The following is a 16,704-nucleotide window of genomic DNA, read 5'->3' as shown; positions in this document are numbered from 1 at the left end:
TTTTAAGCCTAAACCTTTACATCATTCATCTCCATTCCCTCCCCCCCCCCCCCCAAAAAAGGGGTGGGGGGTGTGGATTTAGTGGATTTTTGGTTTTTTTTTTTTTCAGAGATAACTGTACAGTTTTATTGAACAGAAGTAACTAAACATCATTCTTTATTAAAGTTTTATCTCAATAAATTCTGAGAGGTGGAAAACTGCTATTGTGTGGTCAGTAAGTATAATTTCTTCTCTGATATAATTAATCAAGTCATGCATATTGTTTCTCGATACACATTTTGTAACAAATATATTGTTTGGATAAAATAAACCGGGCACAGCTATCCTCAAGAAAATGACTTTTACCCAAATAAATCAGGATAGTAAATAACTTTTCTTCCCTTTAAAACAGTCATAACTGCTTGAGGCTGTTGCAGCACAAAAACAAAATATCTTCACAAATGTCTCCAAACAGTCAAGCTGAAAATCTAAGCCAAAGTTTCATTTAACAGCCTGTCAATTTTTTGATGTGAAGCTAATGAATGCAGTGGCAAACAAATCCATCAAACCTAACATCAAAACAACTGCACTTCATCCCACCAAAGGGAAAAATACAACCTGCAGGCCAGCACTTTGATCTAACCTATCCACAGAAAACACGTTGCTAAGCAGCTACCACCAAAGAATATGCATGAGTAATTACCAACATAATTTTATGAAAGAGAGCAATAATACTTAAGTAACCTCAGTTTCAAGTAGAGAAGGTCGGCAGACTTCTCTCTTCAGGTTCTACGCATCAGCTAAAGAATAAAAAGCTTTCCAGTACCGAACCCTTCAACATCTGAAAACAAATCACGTTCTGAAGTGAGCTACAGTACAAAGGAATCATTATAATGACTACTAAAATCACCTAGTGTGACTCTATCCCTGATAGATGGCAGTAAAATTTGCATACATTTACAGTGAAGGAGAGTCCTCAAGTGGTGCCAGAAAATACACACAGCAAGCAGTACAGCAGTATTTGGAAATGCCAGTGCTTCCTCTGAAAGCTTTTGAAAGTGTGGATGGGTATTGATTTGGGCAAGGGATGACAGGGACTTGTGAGACACTGAGAAAAGAGGATTCGGAAAAGCAGCAGATGGGGGAATGTGGGGCTTTCAGTACAAGATGAAGAGGGAAGGAAAGAAACTAAAACAATCACCAGCAAATAAGGAACTAGAGAGCCCTCATCTAATCACCCTACTGCCGGACATTTTCTACACAGAACCCTCATCTCAACCCAGTTCTGTGAACATCCTTCAGCCAGCAAGGTTAGCTGGGACCGTGCAGTCCTGACACACTATGCAAGGTCAAAGTGCCTTGTCAAAATATCCCCTATAATTAGGGAATACTTGCCTACATCTAGGTTCTTCAAACAATATTGATAAAGAGCAGCAAGGTAAAAAAAAAAGGAAAAACTTCAACATGAAAGCACAGGATTTTATTGAAAATTTAAATCCATTTCTGATTCTCAGTATCAAATTAAGTGTATAAAATTCATTGACCCTATCCACTGGAGCTACAATTTGGACAGGTGAAAATCATGACTGAAAACCCAATTTTGGCACCTGTAAATGAGAGGGCAACCTTGTATGATGGCAACATTGACATTCATTAGAAAAATTACAACAGACAAAAATAGAACATTAATAAACAGACGTCTACAAACGTTTTGAGAGGGTGGTGTAGGGGGCTCCCCTCATGCAACTAGAAGTTTAAATTTCTGCTCAAGGAATACAAGATTTTTCTCAGACTAGAGAAGTATCTTTTATCCAGTCTCTTCAGAATGATATTTAATTCATTAGAAATAAAAGAATTATGTGCAAATATTTATATTCAGTGACTGGAACACCTGAACATTACCCCTTCTTCAACACGTAAGGTACTCTGCGCAAATCAAAGTGTAAGTATATACTTACAAAACACACAAGCTAATTACTATTGGCCCAATGGCTTTAGCAAGAGTAATAATATACATTGGAGCAAGGAAATTTAAAATGCACTTCATGAAACTACACTCTTCCAATGTTGTTCCATTAGGAAAAAGAAAAAAAGCCTGAAGAAATATCCCACCTGCCCCATTCTACCATTTAAATTTTTCAAAAATAAATAGCATTCAACAACCTGTAATTATAGGATGACGATTATTAAGAATATTTAAACCTTTGAATGCTTCTCTTACCCTCATACAACATAACAAGCACAGCTAAAGTACTTGTTAGCTGAGCACTACCTACCCTTTGAGTCTTTAAGTCCCACCATTACCATACATCAATCAGCACTTCAACATCCCTCCACACCCCACGCATTTGCCAAGCATGATTGGTTTGTTCCTTTCAGCAGTCACCTCCTATTTCTCTTCCTGCATGTTCTTGCCAGTAGGAAAAAGTCTGAGATTGAACTATACTGTTTCTCCCCTTGGCGTTCTGGGACTTTTAGTACAGCTCACCTATTCCTCCAATTCCCCTTGTTTTTTCTTCGTTTAATCTACTTTTTTACTTCTACTTAATTCTGTCTAGATCATGTTTTCTATGACCTGTGTCGTTCCTGCCCATCACCCTCTACCTCTCACCGCATCTATGCAGATGTTCCCACTTGACTCACAAAAGTGAGAACACAGCTTGAAGCAGCAGCCAAGTCACAGCAAACAGCACACTGGAGATGCCAGCTGGTATTACTTTTCATAAGCTGCCCCTGAGTGGAAGTCTTACACAAACCGTAAAAAAAAAAGAAGCCGGAAGTATGTTCCTGCTCCCAGAGCTGACGGGTAGGCAGGCTACACATACAGAAACAAAGATCACAAGTTCAGTATTTTTAATGATAGAAAATCATTTGGGGAATTTTTATCTATAGTGTGTGCTTAACCAAAGTTTACAGTGCTTTGGGCCTAAATGATCTCTGATTTAATTAACATTTGCAATTGATTTCACAGAATCTTTAATATCATTTCATTTGATGCTCGAAAGCAATATTATCACATAGCCTAAATATTTACTACAACTAATGGAAATCTTTGCCTGTTTTTTGTTGTTTTGTTTTGTTTTTTCCCAAATTAATGTAGAACGAATATTGATTGTATTTCAGGACTTTTTCTAAGACAGAAAGCCAGCTGTAAGTAATTAGAAGCTATTTTGTGAAAATGAATGTGTTGCTGTAGCAAGACAAATAATTAGTCATCAACATGCAATATTCTCTAAGGAGAATACAGCAAAAACTGACCTAGATATTGCTGCATTTTGCTGACACAGGCAATTTCTGAAGTACAATGCCATGGAACTAAGAGATCCAAACCATATTTTTTTCCAATTACAATTCTTGTACATACAAAATATAGAAGAAATAGATAACAAACACAACATCAGCACTCTGAAGAATGACAGAGATGTAAAGCTGTTTTTTTTGTTGTGTTTTGTTTTTTATGAAATTATCAGAGCATCAAATAAAACTTACTGAAATATAAGTATCCATTGGGCAGACAGACTTTTTACCTTTTTAGTAAGTATTTTCATGAACTTTCCTGAAGTTGTTATAAAAATAATCATAGCCATCCTCATGTTTTTCTAGAGAAACACCATAATCAAGAAACAGAATACCCCACTTGCAGTAACTCTACCTTGTGTATGCTTCTGAAGTGCCACACAACTACAATTTAAGAATAGATAGCCATTTACAATGCTTTCCTTCTGTTCAATTTGTTTACCCTATTTGTACAGCATGAACAATATACCCAAGTATTATGAAGAACTACTTCACTCCCTTTCTGTTAGTCCATCTCTTCTTATCCAATTCCAGCAAAAAATACAGAAAGTCCTATTCACACTTCCTAGCATCTTCTTTTTCATTTAAAAAAATATAAAGTTTAATTCTTGTGTGCTTGTTGTAATAAATATAAAAAAACATTAAGCACTTTGCATTAAACACCATTTGCCAAAAAAACTGGACTTCACATTTGACAATGGTTTTAAAGTTTTCTGTACAGAGGGAGACTCACTGAGTCATTGATTCAGCTGCCCCTTTGAAACTTTCAAAGATTTAACTGCAAACACCACAGAGTTACTTCCATTTCTTATATTATATATGCACACATACAATACTGTGCATATGTATAAAGACCACAGGGCACAGAAGTAAGTCAATGTCCAAGAGGAAGGTTTTATCTGTGTGCTAGAGTTTTCATTAAATAAAACTGCTTACAATGTATATGCCAAGACTACTCAGCTAAAAAATTCAGGATTTCAGAAGTAATTGTGGAGTGATGTGAAGAAATAAAACTTCATTAGCTTTAACAAATTATCTTTAACTCTGTTGAATTTGATCCTGACTAAGGTTAGGTTATGACACAAAAAGTGAGAGGCCATGCTGGAGGCATAAAAGGTCTGTACTAGTGCTGCTGCACACAGAAAAGTAGAAAGTTCTTTTCAAAACATAAGAAATACAAAGCCTGTATACTGAAGAGGATGAAGCTGCAGGTGTCAGTAGCTTTCCTGCACCCAAAGTTAAAATTTACCATTCCTGACATTCAGGTGTGTCAATTTTAGAGCTGCAGCACATTCACACCTTTTAAAATTCAAGACTGTTTACCCAGCACAATATGGGCTATGTATCCCTGCCCATATTCCTCTCACCATTATTTCACTGTAGTTACCTTGAAATTTTGTACTATCAAATATATATATATATATTTTTCTTTAATAGACTTCACAGTCAATGCCTTAACCGTCAGCTATTAAAAACACAAGTTTCCCATTTAAGGTTAAGACCAAGCTGAGCACACTAGATACATACTGACATTTTCAGTATTTTCACTACCATTAGTACATACATACATAGCACATAGGAAAAAAAAAGATATTTGCAAACCTTTTCCTTTTTGAAGCATATTCAACGTCATTAACAATAATAATTAATAGGGACAAGGATCATAAAATTCTGCTTTTTGAGAACTTTCTCATGATGGTCTTCCAAACCAAAGAGTTCAGTGAGAGTTAACTGTCATTACTTAATTGATAAACCTCATTTTGCAGTGAACTGTCTTAGCAGCTTATTAGCTAATTTTATTAGCTATTATATTAGGCAAATCATGTTATTTTGGTTCTGTCAATAATGTCCATGTCAATGAAGAAAATGCTTCTGCATTATGCTTTCTGGGAAGCATACTGACAAAAGGTTACCTAAGCCATAATTCTGAGAAAAATCATACAACACTGATAAACAGTAACAAGCACTCACTGAACAAATTGTGCACTTTCATGTTGTTGTATATTTACTCACGTGCTACATATGAAAAGAAGATTAAAAAATGTATGCTACGTATCAAAATTTTTCTGAAGTATATTCAGTAAAGCACACCTGATTTTAAAACCTGCAAATATCTATTCTGTGTTCACAGGTACTTTATCATCTTATAGTATAGCATATATTCACATTAAAGAAGATAAAAGTTGAATTTGTTTCTTTAAACTTTATTTTCAGTTTAATCATCTATGTTTCTTTTCCAGGTATCAGAATTCCAACTTCAAATTAAGTGTCTTCACAAGCAGTGCAGCTTAAAGCAGAATTCAGTCGTATACCCTCCATTTGTGTAGCTTCAGCTAAGAACTCCATAAATGGGACTGGTTTTTGAAGAACAATATATAAAGTAAGCTTCAATCAAAACTCATTACTGAGAGGAATATATGTTGCTGGCAAGAAAAAAAAAAGAGCAACTAAAACTAAAACTTCAGTGGTAGTATAAGTTACTAGCTGAAAGTTCTCCCTTTCCCACTGGCTTTCACAGATTCCCACCAGAAATAACCAACAAAAAGACTTATACATCAGTTTTCTGCAATATGACTTACCAGCTTTGCTGCCTTTCCGTAATCAATCCATCGGATAGTGGCAAAGTTTGTTGACTCCGCACAGTTAAAGCCATGGTTGAATCCTGCATGGTATCCATATGGGAAGGTGATTATAAATTCCCCTGCCTCTTGTGTAACCTATAGCATTAAAAAAAATTTGCAGTGTCAGTTCTGCTCCTGAAGCAACGAAAACTATACTTGCATTTACAATTATCCAAAAAAAGCTTTTTCCCCCTGCACACAATTGTGATCTAACACATACAGAAATAAAATATTTGAGACAGTGGTTTTTTTTTTTTTTTTTTTTACTGTAGTTTGGATGGCTACACGTATTTACAAATTCAGAAAGTACTTTCAAGAAAGCAAGTCTTGGAAGAGGTATTTGCTGGGAATAAGACCTGGCAGGATAGGGAGCTGAAAAAGACACTGGAAAGAATGTACCAATTTTCTTGACCAAGAGGAAGCAAAGCCACGGTGATGCAAAATACCCAAAGTTTCCATCCCAAAATACTAATACACATTAATTGTTGAATACATTATTCTGTTCACCACCCTGAAATTGTTTCCCTAAAATTGCACCAGAACTATTTTACTGTTCTTGAAGAGAGACCTTATGCTCATCTTTCTCTCCCATACTCACCTGAGGGACTGACGGGGCTTTTAAGTTGTATTGATGATTGAGTATAAAATATGAGAAACCAAGTTAGTAAGCCTTGGCAGTTAGAGAAAGTGTTTTATACCAATGGAACTCATCAGAAGTAAAACAGTGAAACACGATACATTTGGGTCCTCAAGGCAGTATCTTCAAACCAGTTCAGACAGGAAATGAGGACTAAGAATTACCAATTGCATTGCACCAATTATTCAGCATTACATCTACTAACACCAAAGGGGATTCTTGCATTGGATATACCATCTAGTATGTTCCAGTTTTGAAGTGGCATTTTAATCGCTTAAGCATTACTTTGAATTTGATTTTAATGTGCCCCTGTCTTTCTACTCATTCTCTTTAGGCATAATAGACATAATAATTCTGGTACTACTCATGGCCATAATTCTAAATACCTAAAAAACAGGGGACTTCGAAGAAGATTCTCAAAGAGGAAAAACTTGACTACAATTAAGCTCTGGCACTGCTTTAGAAAATATGCAAGGGTAGTTCTATATGGAAACTCTGTTCTTTCCAAGTACAACCAATAGCAATCAAAAGTATGCTGAGACCACTGACTCAACACGAAGTTACAGGAAGAATAAAAATAAAATTAAAAATAGCTAAAAACACCATGACTATATTTTGTACAGCCTAAAAGAAACCAAATTCCTAGCAGTTTGCAAGATCAGACATCAGATATACAAGGATTCCGGAATAAGTTACAAAAACATGGAGTAAGGTAAGCAAAAATCGGTCATGATATTCTCTTTCAAGAAGGAAAAAAAAGAAACATTCATCTTCCTACACCCTCATGGACTGATGCTCTCCTCTGGAGACAAAGAAAAAGACAGCACTTCTGGTCACTCACTAATGTTCTTTCTGGGAGATTAAAGCCATACCTCTGTAAAGTCAGACACAAAGACTGTATTGAGGACAGGCTAGCCAGAGACCAGAAACGGCACGCTGTCTTCTCAACTATCTGCTACGAGTTAATCAATAAACTAGAAGATTCAGAAGTAAACAGTCAAATCAGATTCCCCATACCCTGATGTGTCTTTTTACATGACAAACACTTCAGAAGACAGGCTCACTAAAAAGCAAACATCCACTTAAACTCAGCAGATAATCTGAGCAATGACAGATGACTGTTCAACAGGACACATTTACTGATTACAGGAAAATATGAGACCTCCTAGAGATGAAATAGATTTTCATTGTGTGACAGTGCTTTGTATAAGCAATAGAGCAACTAAGGAATTGGAAAGGCAAATAAAGACTTTTTTTTTAAGGGAAACACACTTACGGTTTTAAGTAGCAAAAAGTGAAATACTTTAAACAATTACCAAAACTAAAATCACAATTTGAAATATTTTTCCTATTAAGAATCTGCTTTTAGAAGCCTCCTTTAGAACCCTCAAAGTTTTCATCTGACAGTTTTACAAAACCTTTCTGTGCTTATTACATTTAATGCAAGAATAAATACACAGGGTTAATGCTTCCCCTATTGATGCAAGTTTCTGATGGTATTATGGGAGGCTGCAAAGAGGAAAAACAAGAAATATACTCAGCAAAAAATCTAAGGCATTTAAAAAATAGCATTTTACTTTTTGCATTTGCACTTCGCAAGATTAATATTTTTGTGGGTTCATATGCAGTGTATACATGCAAACAGATACAGGTGCATATATTATAACTGCTACTGTAGTACTCCAACAATCGCTGTGGGAATGTTTAAGAAAGATTATTCTCAATGCTAGCAACTCCAAAATTTATCTCAATACACCCTCCCACTGCTGACAGTTTAGCAGGTGTTCTATTGCAACAAGCAGCAGTTCAGCTGCCACCTGGTAGGCGTAGGCTGTCTTATCAGCGTTCAGCACATTTCCACTTCTATCACTTTGAGCCATGAGAGATCACAGCCTGGTTTTCTCTATTCACTTTCTCACTGAATCCCATTAATTACAATTACACTTGGGTACAGTCTGCTTTCTCCAAACACTAGGTGACAGAACCAAACTTAAATTTTTAACTATTTCTTGCACTTTCATTAAAAAAAAGAATACAGGTTAAATCAATACTCTGAAATAAGAACATCAACTCCTTCACCCACCTCAAATGTGTGGTACTGAAAACAAATACGTTGGCATTCAGCAAGATGCTACTTCAAGCACAAACTACCGAAAATCATACTGTTCAGAGTAATGTTCAGTAAATCCAAAACTATAAATCCAGTTATAAAACCTTTCATTTTGAAAGGTTTCATCTGACACTTCATGACAAAGCACAAGGCTATGAAGGGAATCAGCAGTTACCTATATATTACCAAAACTGAACTCAGCAACTACATTTCCATATGATAATAAATCATTCAGAACACAAACTACTCATGTCTATTAGTAATTTATTCAAAAAGAAGCTTGTTTTCCAAGGCAGACAGTATCATTCTAAATGCCTACATTTCTTCAATTTTATACATAGGTTGATTTAAGCATGAAAAGTGAAGTAATCTTCCAAAAGGCATACAGCAAATCAATGGCTCCATCCCACATATATTCTCTGTCCTAAGACTAATGCTATGTTTCTCACATGATTCTTTTGATCAAGTAACCTTTTTAAATTTGTATTTACTGTTTTAACAAAAACATTACCTGTCAGTGCCAGTTACTGCTGTTTTACTAGTAATAGTACTATTGATAATTAATGATGTTGTAGACAATGCTATAAATGTTTGAGTACATTTTATATTGTTGACAAGTATCTGTAGTAGAATACATTTAAGGATATAATCTCTAATTATGTTTACTTCTTGAGCAATGGATTCACTTCAGATGGTATTATTTAGGCTACAAATTACAGGATATCATAATGTTATCCTATAGCTCTGAGATTACCTGTTTCTGTATTCATTCACTTAAAATATTTCCTGCTGTATTTTGTGGGTTGTAGGGCTACTTTTCCTACCATCACATAAACAACTGAAAGAGATGGAAAGCACTGCATAATCCTATATACTACACAGGGGAACGTAAGAAGCTAAGTTTGCACACAAGGTCCACATGATACCCATAAACAAATACACACTAAAACAGAAGCAACAGAAACAACAAGAATATAAAAGGGGTATGGTGAGGACAGTTTACAGGACTACTCTGCAGCAGGAAAAGAGTGAGAATCATAACTGATTAGTGATCAAAAGGCTTTTATGATCTCGGAATAAGATGAACAGATGTTCAGTCTGGGGAATTTCCAAATCAAGAGGTAGTCTTCTAAGCAGGCTTGCAAAACCATTGAATTTAGGTATTCAGAACTTAAAAAACATTCAGGATATAAAATACATATACTTAAGGAAAAAGCAATGCAGTAGAAATGCTTTTACTAGCTGGCACCTACAGGAAGTTCAAAGTTCAAGCGAAAATGTTCTACCTGAAAAAATTGGGAAGAAAATCTTGTAGGGAAGGATAACAAACAGAAAACTGCAGACATTTTTGAAAGCAGCTAAATTCTAAATTCATCTCCAATGAATCCCAAAATTTCTTTTTCCCCACTTCCTATATGTATAAATTTGTTCATAAGTATCCAATCTGCTACTACCCAACAGCCCAAAATAACCATTCTCTATTTTGGTAATACTACAGCTTTTTATATTATATTTTAAATTATCTAACAGTTCTTTCAGTTTTACTCCCCCCTGTATACTCTGAGGCTTTTTATATCATAATACAGTTCTATTAAATTACCTCAGAAAAGAAATAGGGACATTAACAAATGAAGCATTTATTTTAAGATACTAGGTATGTAATTTTTATTAGTACAGCTAGTTAAGCAGGGTTTCAGACAACTGAAAATCACATGCAAGCTTTCATGGAAGTAAAATAGAAAGAAAAAATAACGGTGATCCCTTAAAAGCACAGACACTTTCAGGGTACAGACTGTGACAACAGCAAGTGCTCTCTATTGGAAAATTCCAAGCTAAATCACGTGAGATTTATAGTATTAAAAGCACTTGTTTTCATCTTTTCATGGAGCCTGTGCCTAAAAAAATATAATTTTGCCTCACCTTCACTATGAACAATCTTTATAACAAACACAATATAATTCAACATATGAATGCACAGTTTAAAAATAAACACAAACGTACCTTGTCAAAAGGAATTCCGTACTTTTTCAATATGGAGGGAGAAATCAGTGTCATCTTGTGGCGAAGAAAAGCATCACATCCTTGACAGCTGCTTGGGAAGAAACCTAATAAGACAAGAGAAGCAAAATTGGGTATTCATTAATTAAAATAACAAGGACATTTTTATATTTTATTTTTTATAATGAACAATACTTCAAACTTCCTGTATTTTTTTTTTATCCTGTCATTGTTAGCTGCTGAGAAACTTCCATAAAAGTCAAATTCATCTCCTGCATTTTTTAGCTGATTTTCAGCTTTTGTTTTTTAAAGAACTGAAATGATTTTTCAGAAGTCGAATCCGTAAATTTGGGCATCCTTTTTTTTCTCCTTTTCCAGAAATACTTTATATTTTTCCACATTCATGTTCATACTCCAACACCTGCACACCTGAAAATCAACCACATTATTAAAATTTAGAAAGATTCTACAATGATTACATTCAGCTAGCACAGATCATCTATACAGTAAAAAAAAATAAATCGATCTAAAAAGGCCAGGTAGTATGGCAACAGCATTCTCAACTATTCCCCAAAGTTCACAGATGTATCTAATAAATGGGGGGAAGGAGAGGAGACAGGTTGGTTTTGTTGTTGTTTTTGCTTCTTTACATCTTGTTCTGATTTTATGAACAAAGACTGTTATTCAGGTTTCAACCTTCATGATTATTTATGCACCATTCCATTAACCCTTAGTTCATTAACTAATGATACAATCTAGTTGACAAGAGCAAAGTTAAGTTCACCTCACTTTGACTTTTGTCAAAAAGCCATTTTTGACTGTGTTAAAATCTAACATCACTCAAGTCTTAAAATGTTACCACTAACAAACCAACAGAACTAGAGTAATGAGTTAATCAGCCATGACTAGAAGCTCTGTTATTTTTATTGTTGTAAAAAGATATTATTCATCTTTACAGTCTTTTTAGCGTTTGCACTAGATCATTACCAAGAATCACCAAGAGAGATAGTATGAATAATTGCAATTCATCCATATACCAATCACAGAAAATGTGTCATTTTACTGTATCAAGCATGCAACATTTGAAAATAACACATTTTTGTGAAGTCTAACTTCATTAATTTATTTCACTTTCTTCTGGAGAGTGTATTTTGCATCATTACCAAGACTAACATCAATAGTTTACTCCACTGTATGCCATTTATTCCTAAGAGATTTCAGAAAGCTTCACGGGCTACTACTGAAAAATAAAATACTCTTAAAAGTACTTGTATCAAAAATGTCTCTTAATTTCCAGAAAGCAGAATTAAGGCAAAAAGGAATTTTCCATAACTATCACAGATCCACAGGAGAAAAACTGAGCAAACAAGTTGAAAGAAGCACTGGTTCCACGTCATGAGATTCGAAGCTTCTTACAACTAACAGTGAGAACTTAATCACTGACCTCTCAAACCACATAGGATGCAAATATAAATTGTAATTTTTAACTGAAGAAACATTAATTAGTCTGATGCTTCTGAAAGCAACAACAAAAAAATCTATTTTAATGACATTGGGTAAAAAAGGATACTTCAAAATTATTTTAATTTCCATTACAAACCTAAAATTCTTATAAGAAAATCCAAAAAAAAGCCATTTAAGAACAAATTTATTTCTGAGTGCAAAGAATACACATGCAACATATGTACTGCTATTCTACATAGAAATGCCCTCAGAAACATGGACAGAAGTTAAAGTGAAGCAAGAAGTATTAAAAAATATTATAATAACGTTATATTTTATCAATTACCTTGCATATCAACTTGATAGTGGAGAAGATAAAAAATCAACTATTCATTATGAAAAAGTCTCCTTAATAACAGTAGTAATAGTAATTCAGAAGACATTTGATCCATTTATGCATAAAATATTTTACACCTGAAGAACATACAGGATCCTGCCTAGGATTATCCAAGGTGTTAAATGTTTGTCCACAGGTTCTTGGTTAATGTATTAACCAAGAACACCACTCTACTTTCTCCAAACTGCATTATAAATTGTTTTGCTGAAAAAAAAGTCTGCTAAATGTATTAAAGCAGTAAGAAGAGGTCACTCAAGAAAAACATAGGAGAAAAATTAACTAACAGTGTAAAAAATTTGTTTAGTTGATATGAAATTAGCAACAGGACATTTAACCAGTAAAAAATGACTCTGTCATCAATTTACTGTGTTTGGAGAAGTAGTTGTATCCCTCCTCTCAAGTAAACATTATTTTGCCATTCACAGAAACAGTTTCATACCTAGTGCAACAACACTACTCAACTAACATCACTATTAAATGAAAGTAACTTTCAATCAATTATCCATCTAAATATTTTTATGAATAGATAAAATCTCAGTAATTTTCCAGTTTATTATGTACAGTCATATTTCGTTGCTAATATGATTCTCGCATTTATGTCCATTAACCATCCTAGAATTCCAGAGCTATCTTAAGATGAGCATATTACAGTTGATATGTTCTCTGCACTTTCTTTTCTAGCATACTCCCCAGACCTGTGGAAATGATTTTTGTTCTAAGTTACTGGATAAAAAGTTCCCTTAAGGAGCAAAGGTGTAATGTACACTTACACTACTTAAATCTATTAAGAGAAATTTACAGGATTTAAAAACATTTGTTGTGATTACAGGGCCCTCCCAGTGAAATCAAAGGTGCTGCCAACACATTCTATACCACTATAAAATATTTTTCTTACTCTTTCAAAGCCTATGCTTGGACACAAATTTTCCAGTCTCATTCTCAGAAACACTCCCCTTCAATGAACAAAGAAGAAAGTAAGGTAGCATCTCCTCATTATAAGACTGTTCATCAGAAGGTCTTTTGTTCTACCCAGGCTAAAGATAAGGTCACACAACTTCTTCTGCAAAGACAAACCCTGCAAGAGAATGCACTAAAGGACATAAAGAGACCTACTAACATTGAATAGAGGACATTACATTGGGAGTTTCACAAGACCTTCACATATACATTAAACACACAGACAGAAAGGAATAAGCTTTCTCACAGAACATTGTAATTTAAATAATAAAAACACCATATAATCTTCTATCTCCTTTGTTAAATTTTCCATTATTTTTGATCCACTGCAGGTAAATTCAAGACATGCCTGGAACACAACAGAATCACTCAAATACTTCAGCTGATGTTAGAATTACCAATTCACAGCTTTACACATTAATCCTGAATACCTAGTGAATTCCCACAACCAAAAGAAAAAAAAAATACTGCTATCTAGAATTCAAGTTCTGTAGCAGATTCATGCTTTTATTAACTACATGAAATTAAGCCACCCATTAGCTCTATATCAATTCTACAAAAGCAGTTATTTTGTGGTATTATTTTGTGCAACCCCAGTTGCACAACCCCAGTCTTTTGAGACCTGGTAAACCTCTTCTATCCCTATTCTCAATACTTGCATTTCATCATCTGTACTCTACCCATCCTCTTCCCTACTCACCCTCTCAAAAATGATTATACAGAACACGAAATAACAATTCAAAACAATTCCTTCAGAAGAACCAAAAGATCAGTATTCAAAGATTAGGGTAAAACAGATAGGTTGCACAATGATTTTCATCCACAAGAAAACAGACCATCTGGTTCAAAATTCTCCAACCCATGATTTAAAGAAACTGATATTCTGAATATCTAGAGCAGATTAGAATGTTCTCCAAGATAAGAACATGATTCAACATACGGTGAATCATGGTACAAACACATACACTGCAGGTAGAGTACATTTAGTCAGCAAACAGAAGGTCCCACTCAAGCTTTTTAAAAGCCTTATCTAGTTAGCAAAAGCAACAATAGCAAAGAGTACATGAAAACACAGGCTTCAGACTGTGCTAAGAATCAAAAACATGCTCTCAGATAACTCCACATACGTACTCTGTCAAGTAACATGAACCAAAATAAGATAATTTTACACAAGGTAACCAATAAATATAAATAAATAAAAAATATAAATATATATAAATAAATATAAATAAAATAAATAAATGCTAATAAAACTGTTTTGGCTGTTATCGCTAGGCCAGTGAAGACTATTCCACTTCACTAGACAATGTCACCTTTATGCAGTTTCTGGTTTTATGATCCATTTTCCAGATACAAGTCAAACCGTTCTCGTCTTTATGGGAAGCTGGCAGCAGAGGGTACTAAGCAGATTGCTAGCTGTAACTGAGGAAGACAAGATTCGCACACACACACAACACTGCTGCAGTGAGACACACTAAAGAGTCCATGAAAAGGATCAAGGATAAAGACAAATTCAAAATAAGGCTGGCTCAATTAATTATTGAGGGACAGTGAGCATTGTTACCCAGAAGGCTTTATTTCTTTTTTTTTTTTTTCCCAACCTAAGGCTATAGCTCATATCAGGTGACCATATTATCACCACAGTTATCTCTCATGAAAACTGAGGTGGGTTGGGTTTTATCCTCCAGTTGATTAGCATTATCAAAACAACTGGAATACTTCCATATGCTACTAATAACGTGTTCATAGTGATTTCAGTTAAACTGCTTGTCTATGATTGTACATGAACAAATTATGGTATTTTTATTCTCAAATTAATAATTCTTAAGCATACAAATAGTTCCATTGACTCCACAAGGCAAGTGATTAAATACTATCTTATATGATCAAAGATATAGTCTGGCTGAAAACGAAGTCATTATTTAACAAACACAAAAATTGTATTCATAGGGAACTGTCAAATCAAATTCTAACCAGGGAATGAATGAGGCCATAATTCCTATCTTCTTCTACACCTTCACACTCAAGTCTTTACCTCAAATTTTACATTAAGCATGTAATATTTTTAGCTTATTAATATTATTTGAAAATAAAAATATAAAATTTGCAATGTAAGAACATCCTAAATTGCAAATACCTTCAGTGTAATTAAACTTTACGGGAGTTAAAATTAATCCCAACTAAGTAATTAAGGAAGAAAGTTCAAAATTAAAGTGATTTTTTCGCTTATGTAGATATTCATTTAAAGGACTTCAGAACATACAAAATATCAACCATAATTCAGTGATCACAAGATCTACTCTTGGAACACAGGTAAATATGAAATGAAGATTGAGTTTTCTAGTCTATTTTCTACATTTTACTTTGGTAAGTATACATAAAAACAAGATAACTTCTTAAAATTCATTTGCCACGATTTGAATTAATTTAACTTAATGTATTGTACATAAAAGAACTTCAGAGGATAAGTTTGCATGGCAACATTCCTCACAAAGAAGCAGTGGCAATCTCTATGCTATATAAAGCAAAGAGCACAAAAGACACAAAAGAAGCAAGTGCTGTGAAATATAAGTGTTATTATGCCCAGATGTCTATGTTACAGCCCTAAATTTATTATCTCTTATATGTGACTTTCTTAACTTGCCTCACTTAACTATCAATTGAGACAAATTTCAATTCTTCAGCAGCTGCAGTTTTCAGATGTTAAGACCCTTACACATTATGCAAATTCTACATCAAATTCCATTTAAACAATTATTTATACTCATTTTCATACGTAACAGGTAATGACTTCTGCATCAAATAGATTAATTAATACTATATAACATACAAAGCTTTTTCTAACACCACTACCTACTTAGAATGTTTCAAATTTTACTTCAGTTTCTTCTGTAACATAAATGAACATCAGATAGATGTCATCTCTTCTCTAAAATAATTTCTGCAATTAAATCAACCATTAAAAGAATTTGAAAATCCTTCAAAATGTCATTTAAGATTTGCCACGCTGCTGCTATTCTCTTTATTTTCTAACCCATTTTGTGAAACAAAAAATCCTTAAGAATACCACAGTATTACAGATTAACATAACAACAAGTATAAAAATTGCAGTAACAGCTCACTTGAGATTTTTATTACATTTATGTCTACATAAAATTGAAAAAAATCCTACATAAATGAGAAAGCAGCTGAAGGGCAAAATCAAACTGTTGCCTTTATTAGATGCAAGTCTAATGTCTTTCAGATAAAATATTTGTAGGTGCCA

The 16,704-nt window shown here is 34.1% G+C and overlaps 1 protein-coding gene across 12 annotated transcripts in view; it reads right to left on the bottom strand.

Annotated features, from left to right (window-relative positions):
• The window catches only part of KDM4C (lysine demethylase 4C), a 286,752-nt gene that overhangs the window by 209,770 nt on the left and 60,278 nt on the right, over positions 1–16,704 (bottom strand). For 10 of the 12 annotated variants that reach the window (XM_066989006.1, XM_066989004.1, XM_066989002.1 and 7 more), the window contains 2 exons: positions 10,646–10,749; positions 5,856–5,993 (listed from right to left, as the gene is read on the bottom strand). In XM_066989006.1, coding sequence (XP_066845107.1) covers positions 5,856–5,993; positions 10,646–10,749 — 242 coding nt within the window. Of the gene's footprint in view, positions 1–86; positions 5,700–5,855; positions 5,994–10,645; positions 10,750–16,704 lie in introns of those variants that run through there. The other 2 variants (XM_066989010.1, XM_066989011.1) reach the window with 2 other exon arrangements.

The sequence above is a fragment of the Anser cygnoides genome, chromosome Z (genome assembly GCF_040182565.1).
Source record: "Anser cygnoides isolate HZ-2024a breed goose chromosome Z, Taihu_goose_T2T_genome, whole genome shotgun sequence".
Classification (NCBI taxonomy): Eukaryota; Metazoa; Chordata; class Aves; order Anseriformes; family Anatidae; genus Anser; species Anser cygnoides.
This window is presented reverse-complemented; position numbering and strand designations above follow the sequence as displayed.